This window comes from Castor canadensis, chromosome 12 (assembly GCF_047511655.1).
Source record: "Castor canadensis chromosome 12, mCasCan1.hap1v2, whole genome shotgun sequence".
Classification (NCBI taxonomy): domain Eukaryota; kingdom Metazoa; phylum Chordata; class Mammalia; order Rodentia; family Castoridae; genus Castor; species Castor canadensis.
Window position 1 is genome coordinate 75,526,152 of NC_133397.1, and position 16,962 is coordinate 75,543,113.

General features: G+C 52.7%; 1 protein-coding gene across 3 annotated transcripts in view; it reads left to right on the forward strand.

Annotated features, from left to right (window-relative positions):
- The window catches only part of Atoh8 (atonal bHLH transcription factor 8), a 32,750-nt gene extending 17,957 nt beyond the window's left edge, over positions 1-14,793 (forward strand). For 2 of the 3 annotated variants that reach the window (XR_012439778.1, XM_074050128.1), the window contains one exon: positions 13,803-14,793. Coding sequence is in view for 1 of the 3 variants with exons in the window: in XM_074050128.1 (XP_073906229.1) it covers positions 13,803-13,808 (6 nt within the window). In the remaining 2 variants the exon portion in view is untranslated. Of the gene's footprint in view, positions 1-10,250; positions 10,652-13,802 lie in introns of all 3 variants that reach the window. The other variant, XR_012439777.1, reaches the window with a different exon arrangement.
- Positions 14,794-16,962: the final 2,169 nt, after the last annotated feature.

The window sequence follows — 16,962 nt, forward strand, 5'->3', positions numbered from 1 at the left end:
GGCCAAATGACTAGGAAGTGGCAGGGCTCAGTTTTGAACCTGTTTTCTGCCTTTGGTTCTAAACTCCAAGCTTCTCAACTCCTGAGACCTGCCTGCCCCAAAGTTTCCCACTGCCCAGCCCGGTGGCTGTGCCTGGGAGGCGCCCCCCCTCCCCACGCCCAGTGCCCTGCCTGCCTGGAGCAACAGGTCTTAATGTAAGCAGCCAACCACAGCACGTGGTGGAGGCGCCATTTAGCTGCAGGGAGCCAATAGCCCGCTGGTGGTGGCGCTGGTGGTGGCAAGGAGTGGGGTGGGCCAGGGAGTGTCATCAGCTCCAAGCACCCCCCAGGGCTGTGCCGCCAGAGAGGCCTGCCATCGGGTTAAGTCGCCTGGCGGCCTCCGGCTACAGCTGGGAGTGCGCCTGGTTCCCATTCGGCGCTGTGGTTTTGATTACCTGCTCGGTGAGGCCGGCCTGCCGGCGAGTCCATGGGAGCTCCGCTAGAAGAGCGGGTCCCCCGGCCGCCCGGCCCCCCCTTCTGGCAGCCCCAGACTCCAGATGTTCCGAGCGCTCGCTGGGAAGGCCTGCTGGCGCCACGGAGGGCAGAGGGCAGGGAAAGCACGCGAGCTGGAAGCCCAAGCACTCAGTCACCGCAGGCCTTGGCAGCCCGCCCGGCCCTCTGCTGGCACATTCCCCAGCTCTCCCCTGGCCATCTGTTCCCAAAAAGCCCTTTCAGAGCCTCATCATCACTCAGGATACAACAGTGCGAGCAGCTGGTTTGGAGGCAGCAGGGAAAACCGTGCAAAAGGTTCTTTGTGAGAGAGGAAACTCGCTTATGAATAACAGGGCTGGTCGCTGTAAAAGTTGGCGGCTGGGATTCTTGTTTCTCAGGCGCCCCCGTTTGCTCTTGACTTTTTATCTCTGCTTTCTGTGTTTTCCCCCTGGTTTGCTTTTAAGGTTGTTTCTTCCTCTTCTGACATCGGGTGTGACTTTTTCTTCCTCCAGGGTACCTGAAGGCCACCTAATTCGTTCTGGGGATGCTGCTGAACTTCTTTTTTTTCCACTCTAAGTTGTTAACACTGGGGATGGTCAGACCTCGGCTGAAGGGGGCAGGGGAGCAAGAAGTGCCTGGGAGGGCCGGTGTGGCCAGGCCCTGGCCCATCAATGCTAAGGTCCTAAGCAAGTAGCACCAGAGTGGAGAGTTGTCCCACCCGTCACCCTGGCTAACCTCTGCTTGCACACAGAGGGAGGGTGGAGTAGGCGAGAGGATGCAGAGACCCCCGTCAGCTCATCAGAGGGCAACACGAAGCGGCTTTGGGAGAACAGTCACAGTCATAAACACCCGGTGCCTGGGCCCACAGCTGACTGTAGCATGACATGAAGCCTTTTTTAAGAACTGGCTGCCACGGCTGCCGCCAAAGGCTTCTGGGACATGTCTGCCTGGAATCTGGGCACCTCCTGGGATCAGTCACCAGGTGGCCTGTCCTGGGCCGCAGGGTCCTGAGGCAGGGCTGACAGCTGGGAGGCCAGCCCTGAGATGAAAGGAGAGAAGGGCAGGCCCGCTCCTTCCTCACACCCCTCCCAACCGAGAGAAGCCAGCCAGGGCTGCCCAGTGGAGGTGCAAAGGGGATGCTCCTGGTGTCAGCCACGGTGACAGGATATGATGGGGTACAGTGCAGGGACCTAGGGTCCCCTTTTCTTTTCTCAGTTCTCTGTACCTCTTCGCCACTGGCTGCTCTCTACTGTCCAGTTAGACCCAGGAACCCTGGCAACCCCTCACCCACACAGTGGAAAGTGGCTGTGGGTGGCCGTGTTTCCCCAGCCTGAGATTTGGGGCCTTGGGGGCGTTTTGCATTTCATCTGCACCTTGTTCATGCCCCTCACTTCATTCGTCTTGCCCTCAGCGGCTCAGGAGGACCAAACATTTATGTTTATCACAATTTCAGGGCCATTAATCTCACTGTCTGAAAGGCTCAGCATGGGCCCCTGGCATCCTCTCTTTCCACATGGCCTCCATGGCAGGTGTTTGGGTCTGGGCTTCAGAGCGGGTCTCAGCAGTGCACTTGGAAGCTGTGATGCTGGTTGGTTTTGCTCAAGTGTCTCAAACCCATGGAGCCTGTTTACACATTGGAAGGTGCCCAGCCAGCCTCCTGGGGCGTCCGGGATCGATGGCTCAAAGGGTATGAGGTTGTTTTGTGAACTCTGCTCTCCCTTCAGTGTCTCCTGCCTGAGAGTGGCCTTCATAAGGCCAAAGGTGAGGAGGACCTGGGGAAATAGGAGTGACCACTGGCCCCCAGGTGCTTGGGGACAATGTGGAGTTGGCTAGGGATCACACATTGCTTTCCAGAGGACAAAGTGGGGTGGGGGATAGGGCTGCCTGCCCACTATTAAGCCCTTGAGCCCTGCACCTTGCATAATGGAAGGCCTAAGTCACAGAAAGTTGGGAGGCCTGATGTCCCTTCTGTCCTTGAATAGATCGACCCTTCTATACCTGTCCCAGCAGTCTGAACAGCTGATTCTAGGAGAAAAAAGAAATCCTGCCTTCCTCTAACTCCCAGTATCGATGACAAAATGGAGCCCTTCCTTCCTCTAAGACCTTCTGTTCTCTGCCCAGAATTCATAGTCATATGGGGCCTGTGCCAGCTGCCCGGCTGTCTCAGACCCCCCACAGGCCTCACCAGAGCCCTTCCCAGCAGCTCTGCTTGAAGCCAGGCCAATAGCCCCACTCCCCTGCTCAGGACCTCCAGGCACTCACCATTGCCAAGGGGTGGGCTAGACTCAGCAGGACCCTGGCTGATTCCCCCACTGACCTGGCCCCAGGTGCTTACTCCCTGTGTCCCAGTTTGCACAGAGCTCCTGGCTCACTGGGCTGTTTTTGGCCTCTATGCTCACGCTAGCCCTCCTGCTTGCCATGCCCTTCTCCTGTCTGTTTGGCTCCCTCTTGCCCACTCTGGAAGGCTCAGCTCCTCCAGAAAGCCCTCCCTGATCTTCACCCCAGCTTCCTTCTACATCCTGTAGGTGGCCACACCTACTCTCAGCACCAGATATGCGTGGTCTGGTCCTGGAGAGCGCCTTGCAATAATCTTTGCAGTGTGATGTAAAGCACCAGACTCCATGATGCTCCTCCATGTGACAAGGAGTTCATTTCTAATTCCCAGTATGGATGACACTGAGAGTTTTAGGTGGCATGTGGCATGACATTCTGTACGATGTGGTAGACATCTCATTACACTATGGGCACAATCTGGTGTAGTATCTGCCTCTCTATGAATACCACAACCCCCTGCATGTTTTTGTCCCATCTCCTGGGACGCCACTCCTTCCACAACCCGCACAGCTAGGACTGACTATTTCTGTGCTGAAGGCAAGGGCTGTTGGGAAGGATTGAATAGGGGTTTCAGGACACAGCCATCAAAGTGTCTCCAGACTCCCCTGGCTTGTACCCTTGTTTCCTTAAGTTAGCAGAGAAAGCTTTATGTTCCAAATAACAGAAACCCCTTGAACAGCAGCTGAAATGAACAGAGGTCCATGGTTCCCAGGAGATGAGGTGAAATCACCAGGGTCGCAGAGCCCAGGCATGCTCCACCGCCAGGCCACCACTGCCCACTGTCACTTCTTTGTCAAAGGTGAGGCTGTGAGCTGAGAAGCTGCCTGGCGGTGTGGGGCCTAGGGACAGGGTCTGTGTCATAGCCCAGCCACTTGTGTGTGCTGTGAGCTCAGGCACTGGCTTCTTCCTAAAATGCAGACACAGCTGTTTGGGAGGGCTGGTGAGGCTCAAGGACACAGTGGCTGTGAAAGAGTTTTGTCAGCTGGAAGCACTGCATGGTCAGAGGGGTTCCTGAAGGTCATGACTGGTACATCAGGAAGCTGGGCAGAGGGACCCAAGGATCCTCTCTCCACCTGGTGGCTTAGATGGGGCTGCCCACCAAAAACTTGATTCTGTGACCAGGCAGAGCACACTGGGTCTGTCTCTGCTGCCTGCATGTGCTTGTGTGTGCGCATGTGTGCAGGTGCACATGCCATGCACAGATGTGCCGGGTGTCCATAGGCTCCATCCGTTGGGATGAGCTGGAGGGCCTCTGCGGGGTGGGTAGCTCCCCATCCTGCAGGATGGGGGAAGGGAGTGTATACTGGTGGCCAGCAGTGGATGGTCTTTAAGGCTTTCAAAACTCATGCCCACGCTGGGGGCCTAGGAGCCCCTAAAGGTGTCACCCCAGGGGCAAGGAGAGCAGAGCCAGGCAACTAGACACATGAAGAGCAGTGCCAGGGAAGCAGCTGGGGCACTGAGGGAACCTGGGGGATGGCAGTAAGGTGGTGCTTCGAGTTACCCTCTTTCCATGACAGTGACGCTCATGCGTCCTTCTCCTATCACCCCATCCCTGCCACCCCACACACGGAGGAGGCAGATGGCCACAAGCAGGGTTATTTGTAAAGGCCAATCCACTTTGGCCTGCCTGCTCCCTCCCGCATACACACAGTGAGTGTTCACTTGTTTAGTCTTTCTATGCTCATGAGCAGAAAAAGATGAAGATAGCTCGAAGGGATCTGCACATTTATTTATGACTAAATCATTTCGAGCACTGTTCTAGGTGCTGGGATCACTTTGGGGAACAAAATAGACAAAGGCCCCACCCTTTGGGATTCAGAGCTAAATGACACAAAAGCCCTACATAAAAATCCAGAGGCAAGCCCCATCCATTCCCACAGGGCTTGCCACGCTAGTGTGTGTACAGGTCTTAGAGACTTGATGCTCAGATGCCTGGGATCCGAGCAGCTGAGCTTTGCTCCAGTCATTTCTACAACCTATGGATGCTAAGTAGCAACAGGAGCAGGTGCACCTAGAGCACAGCCTGTGGTCTTACGAGGGGGAAGAGGCAGAGTACAACAAAGAGCCAAAAAATAGAAGTCATTTAATGCTAAGGCCCCAAAAGCCTCAGGGACCTTGCAGTCCTATAGAGACAGATGAAGCTCATGGCCTTGACACTGGGCTGTCAAGAGGAAGCTGAAGTAGCAGCTTTCCTGGGAAAGGGCCTGTCCAAACTGCTTTGGCACAGAAAACATGGGGCTTCCTTTCCCCAGGGAAGGTTGCTTTTGTGAGGGGCTCCAGCAAGGGTGTCAAAGCTGGAGGGCCTTCGTGCCTGTTGCGGTCACTGGGGTCCTCAGAGCCTCAAACAGAGCTCAGCATGGTCTAACCACTCTGTAAACATTTGCCTAAGGAATGGAGAAATAGAAACATGTGGAAATGAGGGGTTTTTAACTGTTTTCCCCAAATACCAAAAGGGCAGTTCCTCTGTGCCCTGCTGAGGGATGCCTTGGCAATCTAAAGCGGAGACAGTGGTGGGCAAATGAAGGGACTAGACACACACACACACACACACACACACACACACACACTTACATGTGCTCTGACATATACCTTCCAAACACGGCTTGACTTTGTAGCCGTGTGTTCTTTAATCTTCCCAACAACTTCCTTTAGTAGATATTATTATTACTATTTTATAGGTAAAGAAACTGAGGCACAGAGGTGTTAAATAACTTGTTCAAAGTCATACAGCCAGTAGAATGGGGAAGTCAGAATTCAACCAGAGGTGGTCTGATGCCATAGTTGGTGCAATTAGCCACTGTGGTGTATTTGCCCCAGGGGTGTGCATAGGCGTGTATGTGTGTGCTTGTGAAAGAATCTTATCTCAGTCTTGGACTTGCTTTAGTGTAGCTGGAAGCCCCTGACAGAGTGACAGTGAATAAAGAGGCCTGATGAAAGATGACGCTACCTCTACCTGGATGCCACAGTGGCTCCAGAATCTAACTCTGGAGGGGCTTGGGGATAATGGGAGTGAGAAGGGGAGGTGTTTTCTCATCTTAAAACTGCTCTTAGCCAGGTGTGGTGGCTCATGCCCATAATCCTAGCTACTCAAGAGGCAGAGATCAGGACTATTCAGGCAAATAGTTCTTGGGCTGGAGGAGTGGCTCAAGTGGTAGAGTGCCTGCGTAGCAAGTGTGAAGCTTTGAGTTCAAACCCTCAGTACTGCCAAAAAAAAACCCCAAAACCAAAAAACTCCCCAAGCCAAAAAAACATTGCTCTTCCCAGTTGGATGTGTTGGTTCACACCTGTAATCCCAGCACTTGGGAGGCTGAGGCAGGAGGATTGCTAGTTCCAGGCCAGTGTGGGCTACATAGTGACACCTGTCTTAAAACAAGAAAAACAAAACCTCTTGTGTTTGTAGGGAACTCACACTGCTTTTGCTGACATTAGTTGGTTATTTGGGTTGCCCAGGGGCTCGTGGACTCCCTCACATTGCCTTGCACACCCTGACTTGTGCAGTCCTCAGGAGGTGCCTGTCACTACTTCCACTTTGCAGATGAAGAAACAGAGGCTTTGGACCATCCGCTGGCACTGTGATCTTTGCAGCTGGCTCAGTCCTGGGTCTCCTGGGGACTTAGTAATCTTTGTGAAGATTTGTTGGCCAGCATGTGGCATGCATTGACTTGTCTGTGGGTGCCCAATGCTCCTGCTGCCACTTTGCAGTAGAGACTGGGGAGAGGAGGTGCTGAGAGATGCAGAAGATTGAAAGGGAACAGTTTCCAGCCAGGAGTTGGAGGGAGGCAGGCCTGATGGGACCCTCGACTCTGTGGTTAGAGGTGTGTATAGGGGTCCGTGAGGTCAGGAGTCAGGGTTCTGGGAAGGCATGAGGAGCAGGTCATTCTCCATCTGGATGGGACCCCTGTGCCCAGCAATCAGCTCCTCACCAATCCAGGTGCAGCCCCCCGCCATGAGGTAAGATCCTAGGCCCTTGTTGCTGCTGGGATTTGGGAGGACAGCATGTGGAGTGGCCGGCTGGCACTGAGGATGGAAGGGGGATGGAATGCCACAGTCACTGCACCTTAGGCCTCATCAGGGCCTACTTGACCCTCACAGGGCCCAAGACCAAGAAAGACAGAAACTGATGGACACAGAAAGACCAACAGAGAAAAGGCCAAGAGAGAGTTGGCACAGGGACACACAAGCAGAGATGGAGGGAGAAGCAGGTAGGCATCCAGAGAGTGGATTGCAGACCAAGAAGATGTCAGTGTGGCTGTCCCCTATAGGTCCCCTGGGCTTCTTGAAGGCTCTGGTCCTGGCTATGGGTGTGCGAGGCCTCTATGACCAGCCACCTTCCTTTAAGCTCCAAGAGTCCAAGACCCAGAATTTCTTAGCACTGAGGAGGTGGCAGCTAGGTAGATGGTCCTGCTGGTTACCAGTGAAGAAACTGAGGTCTCTAGGGGCAAGGGATATGCCTTGCTCTGCTATATCCTAGCAGGGTGGTCTGGGGTAAGTGAGGTGACCACTCAGGCCTCTGGTTCCTCATCTGCAAAATGGAGGCAACACCAGAAACCTAGCCCCCCAGCCCCGGGATTGTATAAGTTGGGGTGTGCAAGGCAGTGTAGCGAGGTACCTGGCACATGGCCACCCTCCAAAAATGGTGACCAGGGCAACACCACAGGGACTCCTAGTGGAGGAGTGTGGGCTGGGTGAGGGGACTGCATTGTCCCCCTCACGATAGTCCAGGACACAAGGGAATTTTGGAGGACTCTGGATAAAGTGCTTCAGGAGCTCAGAGGAGGGGCCACATTGTCTTCAGGTGGGGCTGGCAGGGTTGAGAGGTTGGGTTTGAGTGGCCCTCATTGTCCTGGACTGGGAGGCAGGGACACAACCCACAGATGTCTGCCCCTTGAGCCTGGGTACTGGTGGGAACAGTACCTCCCACAGGCTCCAGAGTGCCAGTGCTGACCCAGCTCCAACTCTGGCATTTCAGCACAGGGCGGGGACCCCCAGGCCATACCCTAAACCCAAACATCCTCTGAGCAACAGTTGCTTCTCGGTGGTAGAAAGTCTTTCTGTGTGACTTTGACTGGCCCTGAAGTCCTTCGATCTCAGTGATGAGGGGTGTGACTCACTAGATCTCGTGCTCCCCAGCTAGGGACCTGGGACCTTGGGGTCAGCTGACTCCATACTAGCTGGGATCTCTGGGCAGTGTCCTTCTCGCAGGGGAGCAGTCTTGAGGAACACCAGCAGAGGACTGGGCAGAGGCAATGGCACTGAACAGAGGCAGTGGCTCCCCACTTTTCCGTGGGGTGAGACCAGAAGCTACCCGAGGGCAGGGGCTCCAACCTCGTGCCTGGGACCGAGCTGCCTCCTAGAGCAACTCAATAAATCTTGTTTTGAATGAAGGCTATCCCCCCAGGAGGGCTCTCCTGGCTCACAAAGGCTCTGGCTGTGACTTTAATGCCCACGACACCTGAGGACCCTCCTAGTCCAGATACACACATGATCCTTGATTCTCACTATGTCCCTGCCCTCAACAAACAGCAGCAACTCTAGCTGTTCATAATTTCTTGCCCGTCACCATGGTGTCCAGGCCAGGTAGTGGGGGGTGGGGAAGAGGCACCAGGGATGGGCCGGTCCTGTTCCCTGGGACGTTTGGAGGCCAAAGGCCAGGCTCTCAGAGAAGATGTGAAAACAGACCTGCATGCGCAAACATGCACGGGCTGGGGTGTTTGAGAAAACACAATCCCCCTTTCCTAAAGTGCTGCATGTGTACATGTAACCACAAGGACAGTGTGCGAACAGCAGTCGTCCAAATATTGTTGGGATTTTCCTCGCTTGAGAGATTGAAGCCACTTACACCTTTTGCTTCTGTTCAACTCTTCTCTATTCTCTCTCTATATATATTTTTTGGGTTTTTATGGTGCTAGGGGTTACTGCAGGCCTGTACATGCTAGGCAAGTGCTCTACCACTGAGCTGCACCCCAGCCCTATAATTAACACACTACCTAGGTAATTGAAAAAAGTTGTAACAACTTTACTAGAGTATGGTTTACCCATCTTGATGTATTATTTAATGGTGTTTGCTATATTCACAGATATGTACAACCATCAATCACCCTGGCCAATGTAAGAGCATTTTCACCACTCCAAAGAGGCCCTGTGTGCCTTAGGTATCATTTCCTATCCCCCAGAGGCCCTAGGCAACCACCTATCTCTCTGTCCCTATAGAGTTCCCGGCTGTGGACATTTCATGTGAGTGGGACCGTATGACATGCAGCTTGTCACCAGCTTCACATGCTGTCTACAAGGCTCATCTACACTGTAGCACATATCTGAACACCTTTCCTTTTTAATGACCAAATAATATTCCGTTTTATGAATATACCACCTTTTGTATATCCACTGTTTTTTTGTTTTGTTTTCTTTTTTCTTTTTGTGTATCCATTCTTCAGTTGTTGAGTAGTACCTATGTAATTTAAAAAATTGTGTTCATTTTTAAAAAAGAATTGGTTGAAAGCAGATTGGTCAAGATGGCAGTTTGTTCAAAATGACTCTTACTGGTAACTCATTTCAGAGACTTTTTCAACCTCTGAGGCCACTTTATGTTTTGAAACACTAGTTGGTTAAACTGAAGACCCAACTCTTTGTAGAACATGGGCCAGAATGTTTCACTGTGTGCCAGGCCTTGTCTGGGCTATAGCTTGATTGACTTTTTGCAGCTGACCTAAAAAGTGGATACTATTGCTGTGCCCATTTTTTGGGTGTTGTTTTTTTTTTTTGGGGGGGGAGCACTGGGGTTTGAACTTAGGGCCTCACACTTACTAGGCAAGTACTCTCACCGCTTGAGCTTCTGGTCAGTCCCTTTTTTGTGATGGATTTTTCAAGGTAGGGTCTCCAGAGAATATTTGCCCAGGGCTGGCTTCTAACTGTGATCCTCCTGATCTCCGCCTCCTGAGTAGCTAGGATTACCCGTGTGAGCCACCGGCACCCAGCTGCTGTGCCTATTTTAAAGAGAAGGGCAAAGATAAAGTTGGAAAGGTTAATCAGTCCCCCAGGGCCCTACAGCTGACTTGGGCCCAAGATGATACCAGTGTGAATCGAGCAGCATTCAGAGTCAAGCACAACCCCTCTCTTTCTAGCCCCCACCGGAGTACTTAGAAAGGGAAGGGAAGGGAAGGTCTAATCGTATGCTTTTGTAGACTCTTTGCCCCGTGCCCTTCCCACAGTTCTATCAGATTTTAGTGTTTTGAAATTTGACTGTTCTTTATAGGACAGGCCAATTTGGAAAGAAAAGCTGTCAAAATTTCAAACCTATAGGATATTTTTTTCCCCCGTATGCAGAAGGCTGTATCCTAGTTGCTTAAGTGTAGAAAAATGTATAACTTGAAAATAGTGAAAAATGGTTAACGTGGATGTTGCAGACTGACAATGATCTTAAAAGGTAAATAAAATTGTTTTTTTAAGTGCACCAAAGTGGTACAATTACCCTGCAGTACACAGAAGGAAACGATGAATTTAAGACCAGAGACGAATAGCAAGCAGAGCAGAGCGTCAGATGGAAATGAACAAAAGCGAAATATTCGAGGCTGTTCCAGTGTCCACAGCCATCACCAGAAGTTTCCCTGAAGGACAGACAGACGTATTTGCAAAAACGCTCAGTGTTCCATTTGAAATGAGAAGAATATCTGTGGTGTGGCTAACCTGTAGCAAGTTAAATGCCAGCACCTAGAAAGCCGGGCATTCAGTGAGTATTCGTCGAGATGCCTGTGAGTCAGGAGCTGTGCAGGAGGCTGCTGCTGTGGCGGTGAGCAGAGTGGACCTCCCTCCCTCGTGGACTGGCATTCTGACCCCAGGCAGGCGAACAGGTACAAAGATGTCTTCTGCTGTGCAGACGCATCCCCTCTGCCACACCAGCCAGATCCCCGTGTTCACACTCGGCCAGTCAGGTGGACAGAGGGACAGCAAGGCCATCTCATCTGGTCCACCTGTTGTTTTAAGACATCTCCTATGGGTGCAGGGACTCTGAGGATATGAGCCAAGCATAAGCCATCCCTAGAACCTTGACCTCAGCAGAAGTCCCCAAACCCACAAAAGGCTAGCCAGAGGGGACAAGCTCTGCACACAGGTTGGAGGCCGGTGTGGTTGCCAGTGTAGTTGTTGCAATGGGGGTGTTTTCTCTCCCTGTATTTGCAGGTATACATACACCCCCACACCAGCCCCTTAGGAAGCGGTGGCACCGGCATTCTTGTCCCCTTGGGGGCTAGGATGCTCAGAGCTGGCCGCAGGTGGTCATGGGTGAGCAGCAGACACCAGCCAGCACTCTGGCATCTCCAAGGTGACGGGCCATAGGCTGCTCCTCGAGCTTTGCAAACCCTTTGAGACCTTCCTCTGGCCTCTATGAAATACTCTTCTGCACTCTTACCAGAGTGAGTTGCTACTCCTTAGGAGGCAGGTGTAGCAGCAAAGGCAAATCTGTTGGGAAAATACTGGGTAAATAAAACCACATAAATTTCTTCACTGTAGAACTTTTTAGAGCTTAAAATATGTGACTGTACATAGCGACTTTCCAAGATGGGGACAAAGTCTGTCGTGTTGCCCAAACTCCCGGAATACCTCAGCTGGCTGGTTCTGCAGAACTCCCTTTGGAGAATGCTGATCCACTTAACACCCCCTTCCTGTCCACGAGAGGGAATTTATGCACAGAGAAGGGTAGGGAGAGTTACCCAAGGCCATACAATCAGTTAATTGCAGAGCAGGTCCTGGGAGCTGAATGTTCTTCCCATTGTGCCTCAGTTGATGCAAGTCTCCCTTGGATGGATGACTCATGTGCTGAGATTCCTGGGCTGTGGTGTGTGGTGGGCACACAGGTTCAATGTAGACACCAGGGAAAGGATGGGGTCAAGAATTGAAGACAAGCCAGGCGCTGGTGGCTCATGTCTGTAATTCTAGCTACTTGGGAGGCTGAGATCAGGAGGATCATAGTTTGAGGCCAGCCTAGGCAAATAGTTGGTGAGAGACCTTCATCTCTAAAATAACCAGAGCAAAGTGGAACTGGAGGTGTGGCTCAAGCAACAGAGTGCCTGCTTTGCAACTGCAAAGCCCTGAGTTCAAATCCCAGTTCCACCAAAAAAAAAGAAAATTGAAGGCACCCTGTCTCCTGACTCATGGGTGGTAGTGTGGCTTCAGCAAGGTCTGAGTGCCGACAAGGCTAGCGGCTAGCAGCTGGCCCCAGGCCGCCCCAGCTGCCTTCACAGCATGGTCAAGAGGATGGCTCTAGCCTTCTACTCCTTCCCCAGACCACAGGCAGGCTGGACAAGAAAGGTGCTTGGGGACCTAGTCCATGGCAGGACCCGCCCAGGCGGCTAGTGCCGGGATGATGCGGGCTGTAAATCACCCTGTGGACCTCAGACCCAGTGCCATCCCCACGGGTTTCCTTTCCGCTTCTTAATCCTCCTCCTCAGACTATAACAAAAAGCAGATTGCTGCTGGGGCCAGCCACGCATGCACAGTGGGCTGGGATTTACCACATCAAGACCCTGCCTGCCTCTCACTTTTCCTTTTCTCCCCGCTTAGCCACCATTAACTGGAGAGCTCTCCCTCCCCCTGGCCTGGCTCCCTGGCTCTGCTTGGACCCTGCTTCCAGCCTGGCCCCAGCCTCTCCAATTGAATCTCAGACCACATCTTGGCTGGGCTCCTCCTGGCGCCCCAAGCCTCCGAGGCACACCAGGGTCTGTGGTTAGCAGCCCTCCAGCCTCGTGGTTTGGCTCTTTCCTGCTCCCCAAGCCTCCCTTCGGGGGGGCAGCCACTGTGTGGTAGAATAAACACTGCCAATCTGGATTCAAATCCTGGTGCTGCCAGCTTCTAGCACTTCCTTAGGTGTCTGCGATCGCTCAGCCCTGACATGGGATATGAGAAAGTGCCCTGGCATGGCAGAGGTGTCTGACAGATGTTTTGCTTTAACAATAAGTACTGGGCTGTTTGTTTGGGGTTGTCATAGGATGGAGAGAAGAATTTGTAGCTGCTTTATTAGGCGGTATCCTATACCAGGGGGAGGGACCCTGAGTATTCTTTTCCATGTTCTGGGTGGACCTGACTCCCTACCCCACCCCCACAGGCTCTGACTGTCCAGACAAAGCTCCAGCAGCATCCATGACCTTTCCTCTCTAGTTTCTTCTTGGTGGCAAGGGACAGCCTTTGGTCAGTTTTCTCAAGAGCAGCACCAGATTCAACTGCCAGAGAAGATTCAGTAGATCAGGGCTGTGATGGACTTCAATGGCCTAGTCCCACAGTTTTCAAACTGCTCCTTAGGTCCCTGGGTTCTCAGGATGTCCCAGGCTCCTCACTGGAGAAAACACAGTAGAACTCTGGGTCCTTCCCTACCTATGTCCCCTATCCCCTGACTCTTCAATGACAGAACCATGTTTATTTGTTCACTGGGTTCGTGCTTCACAGGTCAGACATCATTTCTCCTGCTTAAAAGAAAATTTGGACATTATTGATCTGCTTCAGCCATGCCATTTTTCAGATGAGCAAATTGAGGCCCAGAGAAGTGAAGTGACTAGTTTCAGGTCACCCAGCTGGCAGGCAATGGATTACCTCTGCAGTGGGCCTGGTGGCTCCTGTCTGAACCGGGTGGAGGAAGAGATGCCATGGATGGCCATTTCAGTGCAGGCCAACCAGCCCACAGAGGAGCCCCCCCACCTCCGGGAAGAGTCAGGCCTGACTCCAGGTCCCTTAGAGATGGTGACCCCGAGGATCATGGTGCCAGTGCCCTGCTTCCCTTCACTCAAGCCAACCGAACAGCAGGGCCCTGAAGTGCAGAGATGGGGAGAAAGGGATAAGTATGGACTTTGGGGGTGTCCTGTCCCGAGTCCATATCTGGCTCCCCCACTTGGTGTGGCACCTCTCCTGGGGCAACTGTGAGGATGAAGTGAGAGGGTGTTCTATGGGTGCTGGTGTGCATCGGGGCATCAGGGAAAGCAGGGGCTGCTTCTCATAGTTGGTCCTTTCTTTCAGGAGTGATGAATCATGGGCTGGACCACCAACACTGCCACAAGAGCCTCTTCTCAGCCAGACCTGAGGAGGGGGTGAGCCCGCGAAGCCAGCCTCATCCGTTATTTTCTCCAAGATGCTGCCTGATGCTCAGCCCACCCACCGCCTCTCAGGGTCTTCCAGGGTGGGGCAGCCTGCCTCTCCCCCACCCTCCTGCCCTCACCCAGCCACTCCACCGCCATTACTTCGCACTTTGCCCTCTGCCTGGTGGGGAGGGAGAGCTTAGCTGCAGAAGTTCATTGCCAAAGAGTCGACAGAGATGCTGAACAAAGTGGGGGGAATGAAACCCAGAAGCAAAAAGCCACACCATTGCTCTAAGACTTCTGCTCCTCTTGTTGCCTGAGTCCCATCTCAAGCCAAAGATGAGTCAGCACTTCCACCAGGAACTCACACAAGGGATGGACACTTGACAGCCATTGGAAACACTTGACCATCTAAGCCAGTGCTCTGTCTACACTGGACTCTGAGCTAGCTGGATACATGACAAGCCTTCTAGGGACCATGAGAGGGAGGCTGGAGGTCTCTGGGAGGGGCAGAGAGTAGGGCCTGAGATCCCTGTCTCCTCTTCCTCCCACGGGCTATCCAGGCATCTGCTCTGATTCTCAGTGTTCCCTGGGCCCAGTCTACTTCTTAGGTCCTGAGCACCCTTCCCACCACCCTACCCTGGGACTTACCCCAAGGCAACCTGCCTAAGAGTCTTGGCTCCTTAGGCCAGCCATGCCAGATGCCTCTCCCCAGGTTCCCCTCCTCGGACTGGGCAAACAAGATGATACCTTGCAGGAGGCAGTGGTCTGGGCAAGAGGACAGAAGAAGGAAGGGACCAGGGGAATGGACCAGTATGGGGGAGGGGCACATTCAAAGCAAGGCCTGCTCCTTCCTTATGCTCAAAACTCTTCATGTCTGTGCTCAACCATCTGCTTCAAATTGAAGTAAAATCCCCAACATGTAAAGAAAATTCTTGCTTATGTTGAGTAGACTCTGTGGGCAACCAGGACTTTGGCTGGTCATTGGTTGGTGAGTTGGGAGGGAGGGAGTTGGTGTCTACCTAGAGGTGGAGAGCCTTTGGGGCAGGTTGTGTGTGTGTGTGTGTGTGTGTGTGTGTGTGTGTGTGTGTAAGGGGATGGGAGGCCCCCACCGTGGCCTCAGCCTGGACTAGTGATTGGGAGGCCTGGTCCAGGTCACTTGAGAAGCCCACACCACAGGTTTTTGAGATGAGGATGACATCACTAATCCTCTCATCCTGATGAGGAATCAGATCCCAAGGAGACAGGGCCAGTTAGTGACAGCTAGTTCTTGAGTCAGAATGGCCTCACTCCATATCCTATGCTCTCAAACCCTTTCCAGGCCCATTGCCAGTCCTAGCCCTGGGTGGACTTGTCAGGTCACTTCACCTTAGTGGGCCTAAGATAGAGAAGTAAAAGTCCATGGGGAAGAGGAGGGGGAATGCAGTAAGAAATACAAAAGGGCTGTCAGGGCCTTAAAGATAAGGCTGCCCAAGAAAGAAGGTGGGGTGGGGACATGAGGCTACAGCTACATCGGATGCAGTTTGTCCCTTGGTGTTGCTCACACTCTCTTCTCTGCTCTCAGAATCCTGGGCTGGCTGGGGCTGGTTTCTATAAGTGGAGCCAGCTGTAGGGAGCCTCCTCCTCTTTATTAGGAGTTCTCAGCCATGGCCCTCTGTCAAGGGCCAAGGTAGTAGCTGGTCCTGGATCCCTGGGTGGGCATGGAAGTAGGGGACCAGACTGCTCTGGGCACTCCTCATAGCAGAGGTGCCCTGGAAGCAGGCTGGACAGTGGGCTCTGAATGGGATAGAAAAGGGCAGTTGGGAAGGATCAACTATGGGAGCCAGGCACAGGTCACAGTGCCACTCAGCAGTCCCTCTGAACCTCTGGGGAACTCTGGTGGCTGTTCTAGAGAAGCAGAAGATGTAGCCCAACCAGGACTACACTGTGGACATAAGAGGACCCTTTCTGTACAGGGAAGGGTACCTCCATCTTGCTGCCAGGGAGCAAGCAGACCATGGCCTCCTCACCCAGAAATGACCTCTCCTGCTCTTGGCCTCTGCTCCCCAACCCTCTCCTGTTCATGGCCTCCATGACGTAAGTCCCTTTCCTTCTGAAGCATCTGTTGACACCAAGGTGGACACTGGGAATAAAGAGATGGAGCCTCTGTAGTGATGTCTTTCCAGACCTCATGGTTCTATTGGGGGAGTGGGACAGACAGACAAGCGAATAATCATGATATAGTCAGATGACTAAAGTATAGCTGGGAACTTCAGGCAAGAAAGAGCTAACTCCCTGGGGGATCAGAAAGGGCTTTTCTGGAAAGGGGCCCTGTGAGTGGAGTCTTCAGAAGTTTTCTGGGCAGAGGAATAGGAGAAAGGCTTTCTATGCAGAGGAGTGCTCAGCCCTAGCAGGCATTGGGGTCACCTGAGATGATTAAATATTGATGAATCTCCATAAATGCTGGTGTGTCTGGGCTTTGGCTTGGGCACTGGGAGTTTCAAAAGCTCCCCAGGTGATTTTAATGAGCAGGTAAGTTTGAGGGTCCCTGGTCGAAGTGGGCTGGAGTTTGACAAGAAACTGCTATGAATATAGGCTAGGTCAAAGTGTAGATGTATGTCAGTAATTAAAAGTTCATGCCTGCCTTTCCCAGTACAGCAATGTGTTTCTAGGCATTCTCACATGCACACGTACATACTCCTTATTGTGCACACATGTACCCAGACACATGCCTGTGTGCATTCCTAGTAAAGGGAGATCCATGTCAGATAGATTCCAATTCTATTGCCTGTCCTCTAAACAGTTTTGTGCAAGAAGACCCCCATGGAAATAGAAATGATGGAAGAGGCACCCTCATGCAGCCTTGTGCGGAGATTTTCCAGCCTGGCAAGGGTTGAAGTTACAGCCACCTGCAGATATGCTTGTGACACACTCTTGTTTGCTCTGGGCCATCAGGCACAGGCCACAGAGGGAGAAGGGGACTCTGGGGACCTGCAAGACTGTGTGCACACGGAGCCTTGCCTGTGCGTACATGTTTGTGTGTGTGCATGCCAGGTTCCTGCTCCTTGCCAGACAAAACCACAAGGAATAGCCATGGGAGTCAGAGATTTCCCAACTTGCAG